This window comes from Cetorhinus maximus, chromosome 7, assembly GCF_964194155.1.
Source record: "Cetorhinus maximus chromosome 7, sCetMax3.hap1.1, whole genome shotgun sequence".
Lineage (NCBI taxonomy): Eukaryota > Metazoa > Chordata > Chondrichthyes > Lamniformes > Cetorhinidae > Cetorhinus > Cetorhinus maximus.
In genome coordinates this window covers 23,110,331-23,129,940 of record NC_135885.1, presented here as the reverse complement: position 1 = coordinate 23,129,940, position 19,610 = coordinate 23,110,331, and the positions used below count along the sequence as shown (strand labels likewise).

The following is a 19,610-nucleotide window of genomic DNA, read 5'->3' as shown; positions in this document are numbered from 1 at the left end:
TCACTTTGTGGAGAGTTTAGAAGTTCATGAGGTTTTTATTTAGCTTTATATGCTTTAAACCAACTGGAAAGGGGAGATCAGTAACGAAGACCAAGAAAAATATATAATTTGAAAATGAAAAGCCAACTTATTTCCCCTTTCCTTTCACCTCCCAGTCCTATCCAGATGGACCTCTCACTCTCTCTCCCCTCTCCTATAAATAAATTCGAAGACCCAATAGCTCAGGTAGAGAAAGAAGCAAGGAAATGTTTATTGAAGCTTCCCAATAAAAAGGTATGAGTTAAAAAAAACTGTCAGAACTATTGCTGTTAAAGGAATGTGCTTCATTGAAAGGTTTGATAAATATAAAATATACAATCAGATCTGGTTGCTGGGTTCAATGTTCAACCATTCACGTAATAGAACAAGTTCTGCCACAATTGCACAAACATTTAAAAACAAAGCAGTTCTACTCGTGAAATTATCTCTCAAATGTCTCTGGATATCTTAGTATCAGTATGTACAGAACGTATTTACAACTTATACAAATGTTAAAGCTGCATTACACATCATCAACACAGCAAAAGCAAACATAATGTTCGGCAAATGTTTTATTAGATATTTGTATCTTCTACTGCACTCTGTACTTGTAGAATGAGCACAATCCTTTAGTGAAATTCCATCCCAGCCCCAGTGACAGCAAGAACAAAACGATGAGGAGACCAAATGGATATAGTAGGGCAACTGTGTTCTTCAGAAATGGCAATGCTAAAGGAAGAAATATGCTAGATAAGTACATGGCTACATGAGGGAGAAAGGAATAGGGTATGCCAGTGGAGTTAGATGAAGTAGGGTTGGAAGAGGCTAGAGTGGAGCATCAAACATCAAAGAACAGGTGGGTTGAAGAGCTCATTTCTACGCTGTAAACAGGTAACAAGTGAAATGAAAACTGGATTAAGGAAAATAAACCATATGAATCATTATATGGACCATCGCCAGTTTATTTCCTGTAATCCGGCAACCAATCATTATACATTCAGCTAATACCATCAGGACACACATCATCTGAACTAGAATAGATTTACTGGGCATTGATACAGTTTCTCTGAATCTAGTTGAAGTTCCAAAACTCAGCAGAGCACATACCAAGTGGTTTGCCACAGAGTTTGGGGGGGTGGTGGTGGTGGTGGCAGGGATTGGTGGAGAAGAACAATTATACCCAAGTGCAACTGACTCAATTTGTGGCACCAGAAATATATTTTTAAAATCTTTCTGAGGCATAAGATGGCTCGATGGGTACATACACCACCAGATGCAACACAGGGTCATATAGACTAGGAAAGATGCAGGCCTAGGCTGAATTAGTTGGGAATACTAGCTATGCTTATGCTAGGGGCAAACAATCAAGCAGCAATCTACTCGCATTGCTACTTTATGCCCTCTGCTGGATGTTGAGCAAAGGTACGCTTGCCTAGGCTCACATAAAGAATAGATGTTTCAAGTGAGTGTTGGTGACCAAGGAAAGTATACTTAGATAACAAGTAAAAATAAATGCAAGTGAAGGAATTAAATCTTTGCAATTTAGCTCCTTTCATTTTGTGTTCAGAAAAAGTGCATTTAAAACTTGTATTTACCACTGTATCCAAGAAAAGTAACATAGATGTAATATCCAATGCCAACCAGCCAGAAGATGTTACCAACAACGTAACCAAGAAACCCATCTTGGATGATAATATCTGCAAAGAAAATATTAAATGTTAATTAAATAAAATGTTAAAATAGCTATCACCACCTACACACAAAAAATATAATCTTGACCACATTTGCATCACAAGTGTTGCTATTATAATAGCGGCATGAGCGAAGATCTGAACAGCAACACAGGAGGAAACTTCAGTACAGGTAACTGTGGGCACCTTGAATTATTTTATTAAACTTTCTAATGTAGCCAAACCCAGTTATTTTATCAATAAATTCCGGCTCAGGTTCCTTAACAGTACTGAATTCATGTAATTTTGTGATATGAACTTGGATCAGTTGTTCTGATACTGGGTACTAAGTAAAATCTAATTTTACTTGGCAACGTCGAAACTTAACAAGAACAAATAGTTACTTGGTAGAACAGAACTTGAGTATTGCTGAGAAAAGAGAAATGGTGCCGAGGCTTTTCGTCTTACATTCACCAGGACAGATTCGCAAGAATACTGTTTGTAACGGGAACAATTTATGCTGCATGAGGAGAGAGTGTTGATTATTGGCAAGAGGACTCTGATTAGTAGAGGCTTTGCCATGGAGAATGCACCAGGGAACAGTTAACTACCAAAAACTTTTGTTCCAATTCATACCAGGTAGGTTGACTCTGATTGATCGAGGCATTGCCATAAGGAAGTTACCAGAGAATGGCTGTCCCCCAAGTTTTTGTTTAGTTGAAAAAGGTGTCACGCGTGGACATGCTCCTTCTGTCTGCAAAGGACAGGGCCTTTAGCACATGTAAGTGAGCCACACTGTGAGCCTGACTGAAAATCTTAAATTGGTTGTCAGTGTAATTCTTAGCACAATCAGGATTGTTTAGCAAGTGCTGTCCAAACATGGTAATGTTGGACACTTGCGTTTTGAGTTTTGCAAGCACGGGCTGGTTGGGTATGGTCGGTACTTTGCCTGTTGCGAACAGCTGAAGGTACATGCTGTGTGATATGATCCGCCAGTCATTGGGACGTTTGGCCCACATACCTGGCATCACACCGACACTGAAATTCATATACCACATTATTCATTTGGATCATAGGCAGAACATCTTTTAGGCTTGACGGCAGCATCCTGCTAGTGAAGAATACCACTTGTGTTGCTACTACATAGTAGCAGTGTGAAATAGCTAGCTTCACCTGTTGTTCAAATTTTTGAGACACCTTATCCTTCCAAGGTAATCTGAGATAAACTAGATACTTTTCAGGACCGAAAGTCGTGGCCTCAGGGCCATTCATGAGTTTGCAAAATATACAGCGAGCAATGATCTGATCGGGTAGCCATTATCCTGCAGGATGGCTTTGATGCATCCTATTTCAGCATCAAGCTTGCAAGATGAGCAAATGGCTCAGGCCCTATTTAATTTAAACAAAAGCCTGGCAGGTAATTGTTCCCTCATGCATTCTCCATGGCAACGCCTCTACCAATCAGAATCCACTTGCCAACCAATCAGCACTCTTTTCTGATGCAGTATACATTGTTATGCCCTTTACAATTGGTATTCTTGCCAATCTGTCCTGATGTGTACAAGACGAAAAGCTTTGGCAGCACCTCTTTTTTTCAGCAATAATATAAGAACCGTGTCTGCCTGGATTCAAAGGTCCTCAGTGAAAATACATTGCACCTATTTAGTTTAAATGTTAGATCACTATGTCAGGCAGATGAGATGGGGAACAAGCAGATGCTACTGTATTCTGCACCAGCAGTCTGCTTTCGATTTCTATTTGAAAATGTAACATTTGGTAGATCTGGCATTGCACCCAGAGATGAAAATGAACAGTTTCTTCCTTCAGTATGGCAGGCACCAGTCATACGTTTCAAGTTTCATTTTCTTTTCTCCTCATTTTCGCATTTACTAAAGTGAAACCTATTCACATATTCAAAGAAACCATCTGTTATAGAAGCTTAATTCTTTTTTTTCTAATTGTTCATATTTGGGACATGAGCAATTATTAAGGCTTTTACTGTCCATCCCAAGTTGCCCTGAGAAGATAATGTTGAGTCTTCTCCTCAATTCTGCTATGGAACAATTTTTCAAACAGCATTAGTAGAATTTAGGTCCTTATTTGTGCAACTGTACTGGTGATTTAACTGATGACTAACATTTCAAATAAAGGCTTAGCTTTGGAAAAGTAAGCTGAGATGCAGCAAGTTCAATAATCAACATTTAAGATGATTCAGTGAAAATTTGGAGGTGACTATTATGGAGCTCTTCCCTCCCATTGAACACATGGTTCACTATCAAATACATCACTAAATGGAGTACATAACATGCAAATACAGAACATATTTAGTGACTACATCACAGCTTACATTTAGACAAGACCAGCATGGTTAAGTTTTTGCTATATTGCAAAAGTACAGAAGACATTAATCAAGAAGGGAGTTCAGGGAAGTTTCCTGTTTTAAAATTTTCTGTTCACATCGCATCATTTGGCTCCTTTTCTCAAGAGCTCCTAAATGACAGATTTCAGTGGGTACTCTCTGACATCTTCTCCAAATGACCATTATTCATTTGTGAGCCCTGGTGGACAGCATCAGTCAGGCTAATCAATTTTTGGAACATCACAACTGAGCCTAATATTGTGAACCAATGCCAACACCCATGTGCTTCCAGCAAGAATTCCAGCTGGATAGCAATGAGATGTGGGACCTCAGGCCAACTTTTCTCTTCCCAACCAATATTATTCAGCCCTACTACAGCACCTTTTCTGCTACTGTGATTGAGATCAAACCTGGAACCTCTATAACTCAGCTTCTCACAAAATGCATTTAAATGAGCCATCAAGCTAGACTTGAGCAGCTTCTAAAGCACAGCACTGCAAGTAAATGTTGGGTGGTACCACTATGGATACACTTGCACTATCGCTAATTGTGCCAGACCAGAATTAATTTCAAACCCATAACACTTAAAGAATCATTTCATCCCCTCTCCAACCTCAGTGTTTATAAGTACATAGTGGCAACATTTAGTCTGGAACAACACAGTAATTTCAGTGTTTGAAAAAATAAGGATTTTCAAACAAGGAGACTTACGGTTAATAAAGAACAGTTGAATAAAATGCAAGATCACAAGAAGTGGATAGAAAGCGTTTAGATGAATGTCAAATGCATATCCCCATTCCACATCATAGCCTTTACTTTGAGGCTTCATCAAATATCTGTTGGTAATAAACCTGGAAACAAAATACCACAGTGTACACATTACAGAACAGCTACTTGGACTATTATCAACATTTTAACGTAGAGGTGGTCCCAATTCTTGAGGGTAAACAAACAATAAGTATGACAAAGATCAGTATTACACTGTTATTTGAGGGAGATTTTGAAGATAGGGCATGCCGGAGTAAAAGAGAGGAGATTGGAAGATAATTCCAGAGTTTAAGGGCATGACAACAGAAGGATCTACATCAATGAAGGAGAGGGGCAGAGGGAAAAGAGGAAGAACAATAAACTGGAGTCAAAGGAGCAGAGTTACAATCTGGGAGACAGATTGGAAAGGATGCAAAGTATGCAGGGCAAAGCTATGTAGGGATTCTTAAGCTCTGATAAGGGTTCTGAAATAAAAACACTGGTGGATGGAGAGTCAGTAACGGTTGGAAAGAACAGCGGTAATGGGTGCGTGGGATAGAGCCATGAAGATGATGGGGGGTGGGAGATGGCAGGGGTGATGGGGGGAAGAATTTCTACAAAGTTTACTCCAGGCGTTTTTGAACAGAAGACAATTCAAGAGATGGAGAGGTGAAGGGTAGTGGAATAGAAAAATTGTAGTCTTAGAGAACTTGAAAATTAGGGGCATATCCTCTGTCGTTGTGATCAAGAATCAAAGAGGTAGAAATAGTTTTCATGGTATATCTTGGGCCAACAGCACAAGAAAGAACAGGGGCAAGGTCCTTCTAAGGGATTTAACAAGAGGCAGATCCTCGCAGGTGGTAATATTCTGACTACCACCCAAGCTATGTGCTGACAAAGGGAAAATGGTGAACATGTGGAGGAAAGAGTGGCGTGGGGAGGGGCTCTAGTTAAAAGGATCTGATGGGACAGAGCACACATGGAATGTTATCGTTTATTGCAAGGGGACTGGAATATTAAAGTAGGGATATTTTGCTACAGTTGTATAGGGCATTGGTGAGACTACATCTGGAGAGTGCGTACAGTTTTTGTCGCCTTATTTAAGAAAGGATATAAATGCATTTGAAGCAATTCAGAGAAGGTTCACTCGACTGACACCTGGGATGAAGGGGTTATCTGATGAGGAAAAGTTGGACAGGTTGGGCCTGCATCCATTGGAATTTAGAAGATTGAGAGGTGATCTTATTGAAACATATAAGGTCCTGAGGGGACTTGACATGGTGCATGCTGAAAGAATGTTTCCCCTTCTGGGAGAGACTAGGGGACACATTTTTGAAATAAGGGGTCTCCCATTTACTATGGAGATGAGAAATTTTTTCTCCCATAGGGTCGAGAGTCTTTGCAACACACTGCCCCAGACAGCGGTGGGAGCTGGGTCATTGAATATTTTTAAGGCAGAGGTAGATAGATTCTCGACTAATAAAGGAGTCAAAGGTTATCGGGGTAGACGGAATGTAGAGTTGAGGCCACAAACAGATCCGCCATGATCTTACTGAATGGCAGGGCAGGCTTGAGGAGCCGAATGGCCTCCTTGTGCTTTTAATTCGTATTTTCGTATGTACGTATGCAGTTGAGGTCATAGCAGAAAGGATGAATGGGACAGTGTAAAGGATCTTAAATGAGTAAGAAAAAAGATTGACTGCAAAAGTCAGAGTGCAAAAAGAAAGATAAATATTCCAAGTAATAAAATAACTGAAAACTAAAAGCATATTAAATTGCCTGTGCAATAATATACACGGTGCCAGCAACAAAATGGAGGAATTGGAGACAGTAATTAGAAATGAGGATACAGATGTAATAGTGATAACAGAAACGTGACTGCAGCTTGGACAGGATTGGTAGTTAAATATTGTAGGTTGTAATTCATATAACAAAAAGAGGGAAGGAAGAAGTGGTAGTAGAGTAGCTGTATTAATCAGGTGGCGATAGCAAGAAAGAACATTAACTTTCACTTCTCTTTAATTTGCAGCATTTCCTAATGCAGTAGCTAACACATAAAACAGAAAATTATAATTGATACAGCTGCTCATCATTCAACGGAAGTTCTCACTGATTAAGCAAGAAGTCAATTTCAGGCAAAGAGATGCCTGTGATATTTAATTAATAATGTTTTACATTTAAGACTGTGGCTGCCATATGTTTAATCAGTTACATAGATCCCTCCTGAAAAGCATTACGTGTTAACTAACTATTGCATTGGCACGGGATCAGGCTATTGATTGCATGCTTATCCCGGACTGCAAGCTCTTAAAATTTTATTGTTCCACATGTCTCCTGCACCTGATATTCCTAGTGCCAGGGGGCATGACATTAAAATGAAGTGCTTTTAAAACTTACCACATTAATGTTGCGACCAGTAGTCCAACTCCTACACAGTCAATGAAGACAACCCACAGCAAAAGCTTCATTGTTTCAAAAAATCCCATTTCTAATACAAATCCAAAACCTATGGTAGACACTACAAAGAACAAAAATTCATTCTTATGTTGAATTCTTTCAGATTTTCACCACAAGGTATCATTTTATATTTGCTTTTTAATCCAAAGACTCATTTGCAACCAACATCTTGAAAAACTGGCAGGAAGTCTGAACACTGATCCAAAAGATGAATGCACAACACCGTGGCCCTATCATTATTTATGGCATGAGCTATTGGAACCCTTTAATGTGTTATAGTCACCCCAGCTAAGAGTAACTGATTTAAGCACAGACAATAGTACGGATCAAATCTGCGACCTTCTGGTCTGTACCATCCAGCTTCTTAATGAAGAACTTAATTGTGGGAATTATTATTTGGGTTTTAAAAATTGCAATATTCCAGATAAACAGGTAGTGATGAAATATATATTTACCATCAGAAATCTTTCACCTTAAAGTAGAATAGCATTACATTTTCCATTTCTAGACTATATCGGTTGGATTTATTTGATTGAAGTAAGCAGTTATCAACAATGTTTAAAGTAATTGTCTGTTCCTGCTCTTTTTATGTGCTTATGTTAATGGATGATCACAAACATGGAAAACTACTTCAAGCTAAACCAGGGCAATCAGGCAAGGGGGTGAAAATTCAAACTGATTAAAAGCAAATTTAGGACTAATCAGAAACTTTTCTTTATACAAAAGAGTGATGAACATTGAAGTGAAATTCTAAATGGTACAGCAGAAGCCAAAACTTTGGAATAGAAGAATGGGAGGTGATTTCAGTGAAATAAATATGGTTCCGAAGGGGCTTGGCAGGGTAGATGCAGATGTTGTTTCCTCTGGCTGGGAAATCTAAAACATGGGGGCAGAGTCTCAGGATAAGAGGATGCTTGTTTAGGACTGAGATGAGAAGAAATTTCTTCATTAAATGTTTGTGAATCTTTGGGATTTTCTATCCCAGAAGGGTGTGGATGCTCCATCAATGAATATATTAAAGGAATTGATAGGTTTTTGATCTTTCAGGAAATCAAAGGAAATGGATAGCGGGCAGGAAAGTGGAATTGAGGCCGAAGATCAACCATGATGATCTTGAATAGTGGAGCAGGCTCAAGGGGCCATATAGTCTTCTCCTGATAATTTTTATTATGTTCTTATGAATCGTTTAACAAATGTTTTGATATAGCAAGTTTGTTTTGGATAATCAAAGCACATAAGCGCCCCATACACACAATTTGGTATTCAGAAATTTCTTCTGCAGCTGAATATTCTTAAGTACCCACAGGGGGACTCTTATTATTCAGCATGTGCCTCTCATTAGCCATGCGTTCCAAAGTGACTGAGAGCGTGATGCAGGTGGGTTCAGCTGAAGCATTCAGAAGGGAATTAGACTGTTATCTAAAAAAGAAGAATGTGCAGGGTTATGGGGAGAAGGCAGGGGAATGGCACTAAGTGAACTGCTCATTTGGAGAACTGGTGCAGACATGGTGAGCCGAATGGCCTCTACTGCAGTGTGACAATTCTGTGGTAACCAGTTCATATTCTGTGTTGTTGAATAGTGGTACTTTCGATTGAATGATCTATTAAAGGGTTACGTTTCAGAAGCAGCATAATAACAGCCAATCACATTAGGTGATGGGATCAAAGTCAGGTCATTATACAGTGCCCTGATTAGTTCCAAGTCAGCAATATCGGACACCCAGTATTGAACATGTTCCAGACTACTTTCATAGTTATAAGATATTGGGATCATGGAAGAGGAGTTTTACTGAGATGATACCAGGGAGGAAAGAAACATTTAGGAGTACAGATTTTAAAAACTAGGGTTAAATTCAAAGATTCCTAAGGGAGAATCTAACAGGATAAAAAGATTAAGTGAAGGTAAATAGTGAAAATTCACTGTCTAGTGAATTGGTAACAAGGTAGCATAAATTTAGCATTACTATTAGAAGCATGTAGGGGGAGATTAGAAGAATGTTCACACAAAGGACTATTAGGAAATTAACGCATTGCTGGAATTGGCTACTGAATTTAAATCAATTATAGGGCCTAAGAGGGATTGAATATACATTCGAAAAAAAATAAAAATAGGAAAGGATACAGAATAAAAGTAGGGATTGGAATCAGACTGGTTGCAATGCTCTAATTTAAATTGAGGCTTCTGTAATTCCATAATAAGGGTACAGGAGCAGAGTGCGGTTAGGTTACTGGACAAGTAATCCACAGGCTTGGACTATGGTCATGAGTTGGACATGAGTTCAAATCCCACCAAGGCAACTGGGGAATTTACATTTAACTTAAATACATCTGGAATAAAAAGTTAGTATCATTAATGGTGACCATAAAACTACCGTCAAATATAACCATTTGGTTCACTAATGTCCTTTAGAGGTCTTGTGATGCAGTGGTAGCGTCCCTATCTCTTGGCCAGCAGCTCCAGGTTCAAATCCCACTTCAGGACTTGATGGCCATGGAGGTGTGTTCATAATGTGGCCAAGCAGGTTGATTATCAGCCTCTAAATTCTTTCAATGCCCCTGATGGCAGGCGGTGACAGCAGCAGAGTTTCCTGGTCAGCCATACTGCCTAAGGCAATGGCAAACCACTGCAGTACTTTGCCAAGCATAATCATGGACCAATCCAATGGAAGTCCATAATCGCCAACTCTCTTAGGGCATGATATCTGGAGGAGGAGGAGGAATGCCCTTTAGGGAAGGAAATTTGCCATCCTTACCTGATTTGGCCTATGTGACCCCAGACCTACAGCAGTGTGGTTGACTCTTAGCTTCCCTCTGAAATGGTGAAGCAAGACATTCAGATGCAATGAAGATGATGGCTCACCTTCTTAAGGGTAATTAGGGATGGGCAATAAATGCTGGCCTCACCAGCGATGACCACATCCCATGAATAAAAAGTCGGAAATACACAAAAAATTTAATTTACAGAATTTGCTAAATAAACCTTCTATGAAATGTTTATGTTACCATCAATCTTAGAATGACAGCACCCTTGGATAATCATGCAACAGACTCTATACTCTAATTCACCTCAGCATTCGTGTCCAGTAATAAAGCTTCACACAATGAAAATTTTTCAAAGAACACTCACCACATAACCAGATACTGAGCAAAACCAGGAAGGCAGGGTCATCTCTGGCCCACTGGTCCTTAGTCTGTTTTCTGTAATGAAAATTTCTGTACACCATCTGTGGGGATGTAAATAGGTATAACATCTGCCATATGGCAAATTCAAAATCCATCTGCCTAAAACGAAAGAGCCGCCTGAGGTACTTGTACCGCTTGGCTCCAGCAGTATGTCGTGCAGCATCCCGGGAACTTAGCGCACCATTCCCTTGACTGGTGGGACTATATGTTGTCGTTGGTAACATGCCTGTTGCCAAAAAATAGAACAATATTTAAATCAGGATTTTTAAAATTACACTTCCAATCAGCACTTCCCTGCAACACCCAATCAAAACATCAACTGCTAACCAACTTTATGTGGCTTAGCAATAACACACTTGCCTGCATTTTTCATATTTGAATTTAATCTACCATTTAGATGGAAAAGAAGCTGGTGAATAGACTGTTATACCTTGACTGGCACAGTATGTTAAGATAGCTGAATTTTTCTTTCTTTCTACACTGTTAGATTAAATTAGTGAATGTCAAAATGTAATACAGGTATTAACACTGCAAACACGAAATTAACAATATTTATAACGTGCAATTTGTTTTTCCATTCAGCCTGACAGTACAAAACATTAACAGCGTAGTGTATTCACTTGACCAATCAGACAAGTTAGTGGAGTCCACTTCCACAAATCTTCAGACAGCAAGCACACAGTTTTGTTTAGGGAAGTCAGATGACATCACAAAACATCATCTAATTGCTGACGTGAGATCACTAGATTTAAAAAATTTAAATGGGCATGAATGTAAAGGCATCAAAAGCAAGCGCACTCCATCATAAAGCCTATATTAAAAAAAATATTACTTGCAATCATTGCAAAGTTACAAAATAATGTATAGTTAGTTCATTGCTAGAATACCTCCAGGAAAACTTGCTTAAGCTCAAAATGGAGCTAGTGACCCTCTGTGGCATGCAAGAACAGAGAACTTCAGAAGTGTACATTCCAGAATACAGTCACCCCTCAGGTAGAAGACATGAAGCAGGGGAAAATCCTCTGAAATCACTCCTCTCTTAGTGACCAGAAAAATGGCCATGTCCAAGTTGGTCTGCATACAACCAATTCAAAATACTTCAAAATCCTTCAAGAATGCTGACATGATAACTGCAAGTGCTAGTATATAATCAGTGCACTCGTCTAAAAAATTCACATTTCATTGTTGAATGAGACAAACTTATTATTTCCAAACAAGTGAACCACTCTTAAAAAATATCTCAGAGGTTTTGGAACTGATAATGAGTTTTGTTTTATATTCTCTCTTAAAGGCATCAATTTAGATTGATCTCTCAGCAAACTAACCCTGTTCCATGCATGTATTAGACAGTAGCGAAGGTTGTAAAGGACAACACAACTGAGCCAAACATGTCCTCAGACAGTTTCAAACAGGCACCACTGGTTCACAACTGTGATGAACATCCTGCCGATTGTCTTTCCTTCCCCATCATAACAAAAGAGATGAGTTAAATCCAATGTGGACATATAGGATTCAGATTGTATTGATTCCAGAGATGTCGGGCTTGTTTTACGAGGAAAGATTCAGCAGTTTATGCCTATACTCGCTAGAGTTTAGAAGGATGAGAGGAGATCTAATTGAGGTATATAAGATGCTAAAGGGGATAGACAAAGTAGCCGTGGAGCAGATGTTTTCCCTTGTGGGGCATTCTTTAGGCTAAGGGGTGGTAGATTTACATCAGAGATAAGGAGGAATTACTTTTCTCAAAGGGTCATGAATCTGTGGAATTCACTACCTCAGAGTGCAGTGGATGCCGGGACGCTAAATAAACTTGAGGAGATAGACAGATTTTTAATTAGTAACGGGTTGAAAGGTTATGGGGAGAGAGCAGGAAATTGGAGTTGAGGCCGAAATGAGATCAGCCATGATCGTATTGAATGGCGGGGCAGGCTCGAAGGGCTGAATTGCCTACTCCTGCTCCTAGTTCTTATGTTCTTATATCCTACACAGACAGAAAAGCTAATGGAAAAGTGCTGTAAATGGCTGGAGAAATGAGTGCATCACATCAAAGCGAAAAAAATACAATACGTTGGTCACATCGTCAGAGCAGACGGTAGGCAGAGATAGTTATTGAAAGGGAAGATCGGCAGAAAGCAGAGGAAAACTGGGGAGAAAATGGATGCCGGATATAATGGACTGGATGCAGTTTATTTTATGTGGGATGCTTCAGGGCAGCACAGGACAGACAGGTGGAGATCCATGGCAGTCAACCTTCTGAGAAGAAGATGACATCAAGGAAGAAACGAAATGAGCACAGACTTGGGATGAGACCAAGCATCTTCCGGAACTATGCAGCACATTGATTTGTAACAGTGTGGGGGACAGCCAGGGTCTCACATCTTTGGTGCCCGTAAGACGCAGCTCATTACTGCACCCCCTGTGCTAACAGACCCGGAGCAGCTTCCTCTGACCAGGGGAGGCCCAATGCCTTCCTCTTGTCTGCCTGCCCGGAGAACTGGCTGGAAGGAAGGTCTGTGCTCCCTAACCTCCTGGATTTCATTACCTCGCTATTCCTATCGTACCACCTTACCTCAAGGTGTTACCAACCCGACGCAAAGGGGCTGGTGGAGGTAAAGGGGAGGAGGGGTGGAACCAAGTGCAACCTCTGCACTTCGTCTCTCCCTTCACCCGGATGAGAAAATAAGCTCCGCACGTCGCAAGGGACGGCGCTGACGTTGGCCAACATTAGTGCGCATGCCTCATCCTGGCACGGGGCCTGTCGGGAGTTGGGGGGTTCTTCACGCTGCGCATGCGCACCGCCGAGTTAGGAGTCGCAGCCCTTCACAGTGCGCATGCCTGGCGCGGTGCGTGCTGGGACCTGCCGTCCAGTATGTCGCACAATCAGCGGTGCGCAGCGAGGAAACTACAAATCCCAAGGTGCAATACGGAGTCGCCCCGTAGTGGTAGTCCCAGCATTCAGCGCGGGGGGGGGGACGTTAAATGGTCGGAGCAGCGAGTAGGCGGGGCGGGATTCAATGTAGTGAATAAGAAAATGTTCTGTTGAACCTGTTCTAGAATATTCGGAGGATCAGGCGGACACTTCTGGAGGTCGGTCCTTGTGTTTACTTTTCGGACGCACAGTGATGCCGAAATATTATGAGGAGAAGGAAGAGGACGGCAGAGCCTGCGTTGGGGTGAAGGAGGACCTGAGGACGTGCTTGTTGGGACATGACTGTGTGCTTAAGGTGCGGAATGACATGAAACTTTCATTTTTACTCATTAAAGAGGGAAGATGAGTTTATTTTTTTAAACGCAATGAGTTGTCAGGCAGCAGTGGAACAAGGCTCAGTGGTAACTTTCCAAAGGAAATCAGATGTGCACTTTGGAAAGGAAAATATTTGCAAGGTTATGGGGAAAGAGCAAGAAAAGTGGGACTAATTAACTAGCTCTTTCAAAGAGCCAGCATAGGCATGATGGGCCGAAGGCTGTAAGCTGTAAGAATGGCAGACCTCCTAGGCTGCTGGAGATCCATCAATATGTTTAATGTATAGCAAATACCTGTCCTTGAGTGTAAGACTGTTCAGTTGAAGTTCATAATGTGTTAAAATTTCCCTTGGTTGATAATATCATAAAAACCAGCTAATCAAATTGTTTTGAAAGCTTTTAAAAAGGTTTGTGGCAACTTTGGCTTTATAAATGGAACCATAGAATACAAAAACAAGGAAGCTGTGCTAAAACAAAATACTGTGGATGCTGGAAATCTGAAATTAAAATAGAAAATGCTGGCAATACGTTAGAGATAGTAATGCAAAACCTTTTGTAGAACGTCAGTTTGGTTTCAGCTGGAGTACTGTGGCCAATTCTGGGCACCACATTTTTCAAGAAGTGTGTCAAGGCCCTGGAAAGGGTGCAGAGGAGAATGCAGAACGATACCAGGGACAAGAGATTTAAGTTATGTGGAGAAGAAGTTGGGACAGCTCCCTTTAGAACAAGGGAAGGTCAAGGAGTGATTTGATGGCTGTTTAAAATCACATGGTTTTTCTATGATAAGGAGCATAATTAAGGAGAACCTGCTTTTTGCAGTGACAAAAGAGTCCCTAACTAATGGACACAAATCTTAAGGTAATTGACAAAAGGTGACATGAGGGAAAAAAAATCAAAACAAGTTGTGATTTGGATTGCAATGTCTGAAAGGGTAATGGAAGCTGATTCAATAGTAACCGTCAAAAGGAAAGTGAGTGCATACTTGAAGGAGAAGAAAATGCAAGGTTATGATATAGACAGGGGAATGGGACATATTGGATAAATTTTTTCAAAGAACTGACACAGGTGCAGTGGGCCGAATTACCTCCTATACATTGTATGATTCTAAGAAAGAAGCAAGATCTCCGCTCTGAACATAGGCTGTTGGCAACTAAGTTAGCACACATTTGTGTTGGGAGCAGTATCTTGCAAAATTATTCCCAAAGTGCCAGTAGCCAAGTTGACTAACTATTAATATCAAATCTTACTTAGGAAAGAAGAATCAAATCTACTCCATTATACCTAAATGTTGACCCATTTGTATTTCAAGTAGGAAGGAAAGACACCAAAACAATGCTTAAAAGAAGGACATTGCAAGGCATTACAGCATACTTTCTTTGAATGTAAAAGATCAATGGTATGTATCAATTTCAAATAACCATTTTTTAAATTATTTGTTTTATAAACACAACATAATATTTGTTCCACCCTTTTGGGTGAAGAAGTCCCATTGATAATCTCTGAATCATCTAGATTTCACAAAATTCTAAAGCAAGTTTCACTTCTAAACAGTGGTTGGTTTGAGTGCTTTCAAAGATAGTGGATCTCAGATCTGAAACTTCTATCTTTTTGATTTGGTGACTATTGCCCACAAAAGCAGATTGGCACTTCCGACATTGTGGCATTGGCTGGATTTTGCGGGATACATTTGATGATCAGCTATCAGCATTTGCCATCATTACCCCTCTGAAAGTGACCGCAATTTCAAGATTTAATGTGTGGGAATAATAATGCGGAAATCTTGAAGTTGTGGTCTGTTACTCACTGCTGCACTGCAGGCTGTGCTGTGTATCCCCATCCACAGAGCTAGCAATCACTGAAATCAGTTCATGTCCACTCTAATTTTGTTGTTAGAAACCCCATAAAAGGAGTAGTTAGATTTGTAATGTGAGTAATAGCTATTGTTGAACAACTGATCTGGCCTTGAAAAAAATAATTTTACATTTGTGGATCATTATTAATTACTAGATATTTTTAAACAAATGTTTTTTTAAAATTCAGTATTTTGGCTTCTACTGTCACCCATTGTATATGTCCCAATCTTTATTTTTCTCTCTGTAAAATTAATAAGAAATAATTTAATTTTAGTGCTATTCATTTCCTGGTTGGCTGTCTTTGAGAATTTTTTAATATGATTGGCTACTTGGACAGATGGTGACATCACAGCAGCTCCACGCTGGGAATCCCCGTTAAGGAACCCTGCAGTCCACTGCACTGGAAGAGAGTTAAAGTTCTTGCCACAGAAATCGTTAGATCCCTCAGCGAGGCTTTCTTTAAGGACAGCAAATAGAGCCCTTGCTTTGCCACTGACTGCAAATTCCAGGTCCATGAATTGATATAAAATTGCACTTTTACACTGTTAATTTCACTCTTTAAAAACCCTTGAAAAATATTACACCTTGATAAATGAGGTGTAATTGGATTTTTTTTTTACTGTGTACACTGTAACCTTTCCAGTCCGAATGCTTGGGGCCAAGTTATTTCTCGGTTTTGGAATTTTCCGGATTATAGAATGCTTAACCAAAAGTGTGTTAACCTGAAAACGCCATAGATATAAATATTTACCTGAAACATAAACAATGATAAAACATAAACCAGTAACAAAAATTGTTTTACTTATTCAAATGTTGTGAATTCCATGTTTTTGCCCCCAAATTACTGTACTAAAATGATGCTTGGGTCTGCTTAGAAAATTTCCAGACAGCTGGTGTTCCCAAACGATAAGTTTCTGGACTAGAGAGGTTACAGTGAACTAACTTCATTACATTGGCTTTAATCCAATTAAAGCACATATACACACACACCACTAAACTCTATTTTTTAAAAATAATTTCAATAACATTATAGACATTAATCTCTTCATGACAGGTTATGATCTGAAATTGTTGAACTCTGAGTGTGGAAGGCTGTGAATTGCCTAATCAAAAGAAGAGTGCCTGTTCCAGGAGCTTCCATGGAGCTTCATTGGAACAGTGTGCTAGGCTGAAGACACAGATCAGAGTGAGACGGAGAATAGAATTGGCAAGGGACCGGAAACTCTGGGTCATGCTTGCGGATTGAATGGAGATGTTCCACAAAACAATTGCCTGGTCTGCAATTTGTCTTCTCAATATAGAATGCATTGTGAACATATTTAAGATCTTATTTCATAGGTATCTTTTTCCAATTATAGTGCAAAGACTAGTTGGGATTTTATAATTGAGTATAACGTTTCAGTGTATTTAAAATAGCAAATTAGTCTCGTACCAAAAAGAGAGCTACTGCAGCAACATTATAACATCACATTTCATTACTGTCCTATGGATTTTGTTTTAAAGCTGGATAACAGAACTCGGTTCAGAGGAAGAAAAGGATATTAGCAATTCAACTGCAAAAGATGAATGCTGCAGAGTTTAGCTATGTTGATGGTATCAGACGATAAACTTTTCGAATAATGTATAAACAGTAATACACTCAATTGATTTAGAAAAATCAGTTTTACTCTCTTTTTCTCTTTTGTATGAGATATTAGTAAAGGTATAATTTTTGGAGTATATGATTTTATTCATCCAACTTGTCTTTTTTGATCATTTGTTTTCTGAAGTTGTTTTGTTAAAATTTTGACACGTGAGGAAATAAATGGTGCAGGAGTTTAATGTATCTTTGCCATAAATTTCAACAACTGTTAACTTCCTGTATAAGACAGCACAACCTTTGTCTTACAGGGAGAGATGTAATTACTGATGAGCTTTTAGAAATCCGAATGTGACAATTTGAGGTAGCTTCTTGTATGGCTTGCAAGACACAGCTAATGGATTTCACTCTGATATTCTAATGAAATAAAAACAATTCTAGGTGAGTTGGGACAATAAATGAATATGCATCACAACATTGTGCAAATACTGGTGTATCATTTTATAATTAGGACAATTAATTACAATTAAACTAGTTCAACGAGAGAATCAAGTCAACAACCATTAATTTTTTGTACTTGGCTGTCAGCTGTAATGTAACATTTTAATGTTCAAAGATAAATAATATATAGCTGAGAACATTTGATAGCATTCCTTATGTAAAGAAAGAACTTGCATTTATTTCAGCCTATTCATGTCTTTCAAGCGTCATGAAGGGTTTCACAGAGTTAATTACTTTAGAAATTCAGTGACTTGTTAAATGTGGAAATACAACAGTCAAGTGGCATGTAGCAAAATGAATAAAAAGCAAATGAACTAAATGACCAGTTAATCTGTTTTTAATATTGTTGCCTGAAGGATTAAATATTGGCCAGGACGCTGGAAAGGGAAAACTCCCTTCTCTTTGAATAACGTCATGGGATCAGACAGACAGGATCTTGGTTTAACTTCTGATTCCGAATACTGTTCTAGAAGTTCCAATGAAGTGTTGTTCTAGATTGTGTGCAAAAGTGGGCCTTGAACCCAGACTTTGAACTTGAGAGTACCTGTGGCCCAGTATTGTCCAATAGATATCACTGACTAGCCACAAGTGTGGTTATGGTGACACCACTCTAGCCATATGCACTAGTTTTAGTAGAAATGCCTTGCAAACAATAAGTAAAGTACTTTGTGTTTATTTACTTAACAAACATTTACCAATATTCAATGCGAACCTTCGCAGCCTTTCCTTTTCACCTATATTTGGAATTGTGCACAAATTTATCAAACACAGCACATCTCACTGCAGCTTCTAGATGCTAGTCCATCCATTTTGACTTTATTAGAGTGATTGCTGAGAATACTGATTTGTACAACAATATGCATCAAACCCACCCCCTGCTCTGCATGCAGAACTCAATTGGAGCTGCTTGCCCTTTACCATGACATGCCATGTCAGAACTGTTCATTATGGGTCATACTTTGCTTTTTTCTGTTTCCATAGTGGTTTTTCTGATGGTCGAACTGACCAGAATGACAGTTCCCTTCTCTATATAATGTTGCTGGTGCATCCATGGTGCTGAAACTTGTTGTTTTCTGACAGGTTTTGGTTCATATTTGTATGAGAGTATGGAAATCACATGCCCAATGACTATTACATTTCTGATAAGTAAAGTAAACAAAATCATATCTGGATTGCCAATTAGCTACATGTATAATACGTTAGTTACTAGTGACAACGCTGCTGTCATCTATCAGTACCACAATTGCAATGTTTCCACAAATCCTTTGGCTGCATTTAGCCTTTGGTGGAATCCAGGAAAAAATACACGGACTATTTTAAACAAAAATAAAAATGTTTTTGTATGAAGCAAGTGAACTGATTACGTCCTCAAAGAATGAAGCAGACGTTGCCTGCATGCAGCAAGATCTAGACAAACTTGGGCTTTTAAGTGGTAAGTAATATATGTGCCAGACAATGACCATCTCCAGCAGAATATCTAACGACCTCCACTTGGTATTCAACAGCATTACCATCACTGAATTCCCCACCATCAATATTCTGGGGTCATTATTTACCAGAAATTTAACTGACAAGCTTTTGGAAAGGATCTGGATATTCTGTGGCAAGTGACTCACCTCCTGACTCTCCTAAGCCTTTCCGGTATTTACAAGGTACAAGTCAGGAGTGTGATGGAATCCTTTCCACTTACTCCAGCAACACTCAAGTAACTTGACAGCATCCAAAACAAAGCAGCTGGCTTGATTGGCATCCTATCCACCATCTTAAACATTCACACAATGGCTACAATGTGTACCATCTATGAGATGCACTGCAGTAACTTGCCACCATTCCTTTAACTGCACCTTCTAAACCCACAACCTTTCCTGCATAAAGAACAAAGGAAGCAGGTATATGGTAACACCAACCCCTGCAGGTTCCCCTCCAAGTCACACACCATCCTGACTTGAAAATTTTCAGCATCTCTTCATCATCATTAGGTCAAAATCCTGGAACTCCCT

At 39.4% G+C, this 19,610-nt stretch overlaps 2 protein-coding genes across 3 annotated transcripts; one reads left to right on the top strand and one right to left on the bottom strand.

Moving 5' to 3' along the window:
- Nucleotides 1–221: 221 nt before the first annotated feature.
- On the bottom strand, nucleotides 222–13,152 carry unc50 (unc-50 homolog (C. elegans)). 2 transcript variants are annotated; one of them, XM_078545189.1, is made up of 6 exons: nucleotides 13,004–13,152; nucleotides 10,379–10,660; nucleotides 7,192–7,312; nucleotides 4,759–4,898; nucleotides 1,614–1,715; nucleotides 222–747 (listed from the first exon to the last, which is right to left on the bottom strand). In XM_078545189.1, the coding sequence occupies exons 2-6, from the start codon at nucleotides 10,656–10,658 to the stop codon at nucleotides 611–613; spliced, it is 780 nt and encodes a 259-aa protein (XP_078401315.1). In that variant the 5' UTR covers nucleotides 10,659–10,660; nucleotides 13,004–13,152; the 3' UTR covers nucleotides 222–610. The 2 variants fall into 2 exon arrangements, with proteins under 2 accessions (XP_078401315.1, XP_078401314.1); XM_078545188.1 differs by having other exon boundaries at nucleotides 12,977–13,126.
- Nucleotides 13,153–13,388: 236 nt separating this feature from the next.
- Nucleotides 13,389–17,657, top strand: coa5 (cytochrome C oxidase assembly factor 5). The gene is made up of 3 exons (XM_078545186.1): nucleotides 13,389–13,658; nucleotides 14,990–15,073; nucleotides 17,034–17,657. Exons 1-3 carry the CDS (start codon nucleotides 13,557–13,559, stop codon nucleotides 17,073–17,075), a joined length of 228 nt encoding a protein of 75 aa, XP_078401312.1. The 5' UTR covers nucleotides 13,389–13,556; the 3' UTR covers nucleotides 17,076–17,657.
- The last annotated feature ends 1,953 nt before the right edge of the window (nucleotides 17,658–19,610 follow it).

Excerpts from the sequence above, each read along its gene's own strand:
- unc50 (XM_078545189.1), bottom strand. The coding sequence starts at position 10,658 with ATGTTACCAACGACAACATATAGTCCCACCAGTCAAGGGAATGGTGCG. Across the intron at positions 4,899-7,191 it reads CTGGTCGCAACATTAATGTG|GTTTATTACCAACAGATATT; the intron begins GTAAGTTTTAAA and ends TTTTGTTTCCAG. Across the intron at positions 748-1,613 it reads TACTTTTCTTGGATACAGTG|CATTGCCATTTCTGAAGAAC; the intron begins GTAAATACAAGT and ends TTCTTCCTTTAG.
- coa5 (XM_078545186.1), top strand. The coding sequence starts at position 13,557 with ATGCCGAAATATTATGAGGAGAAGGAAGAGGACGGCAGAGCCTGCGTT. Across the intron at positions 13,659-14,989 it reads GACATGACTGTGTGCTTAAG|GAAGGAAAGACACCAAAACA; the intron begins GTGCGGAATGAC and ends TATTTCAAGTAG. Across the intron at positions 15,074-17,033 it reads TTGAATGTAAAAGATCAATG|CTGGATAACAGAACTCGGTT; the intron begins GTATGTATCAAT and ends TTTGTTTTAAAG.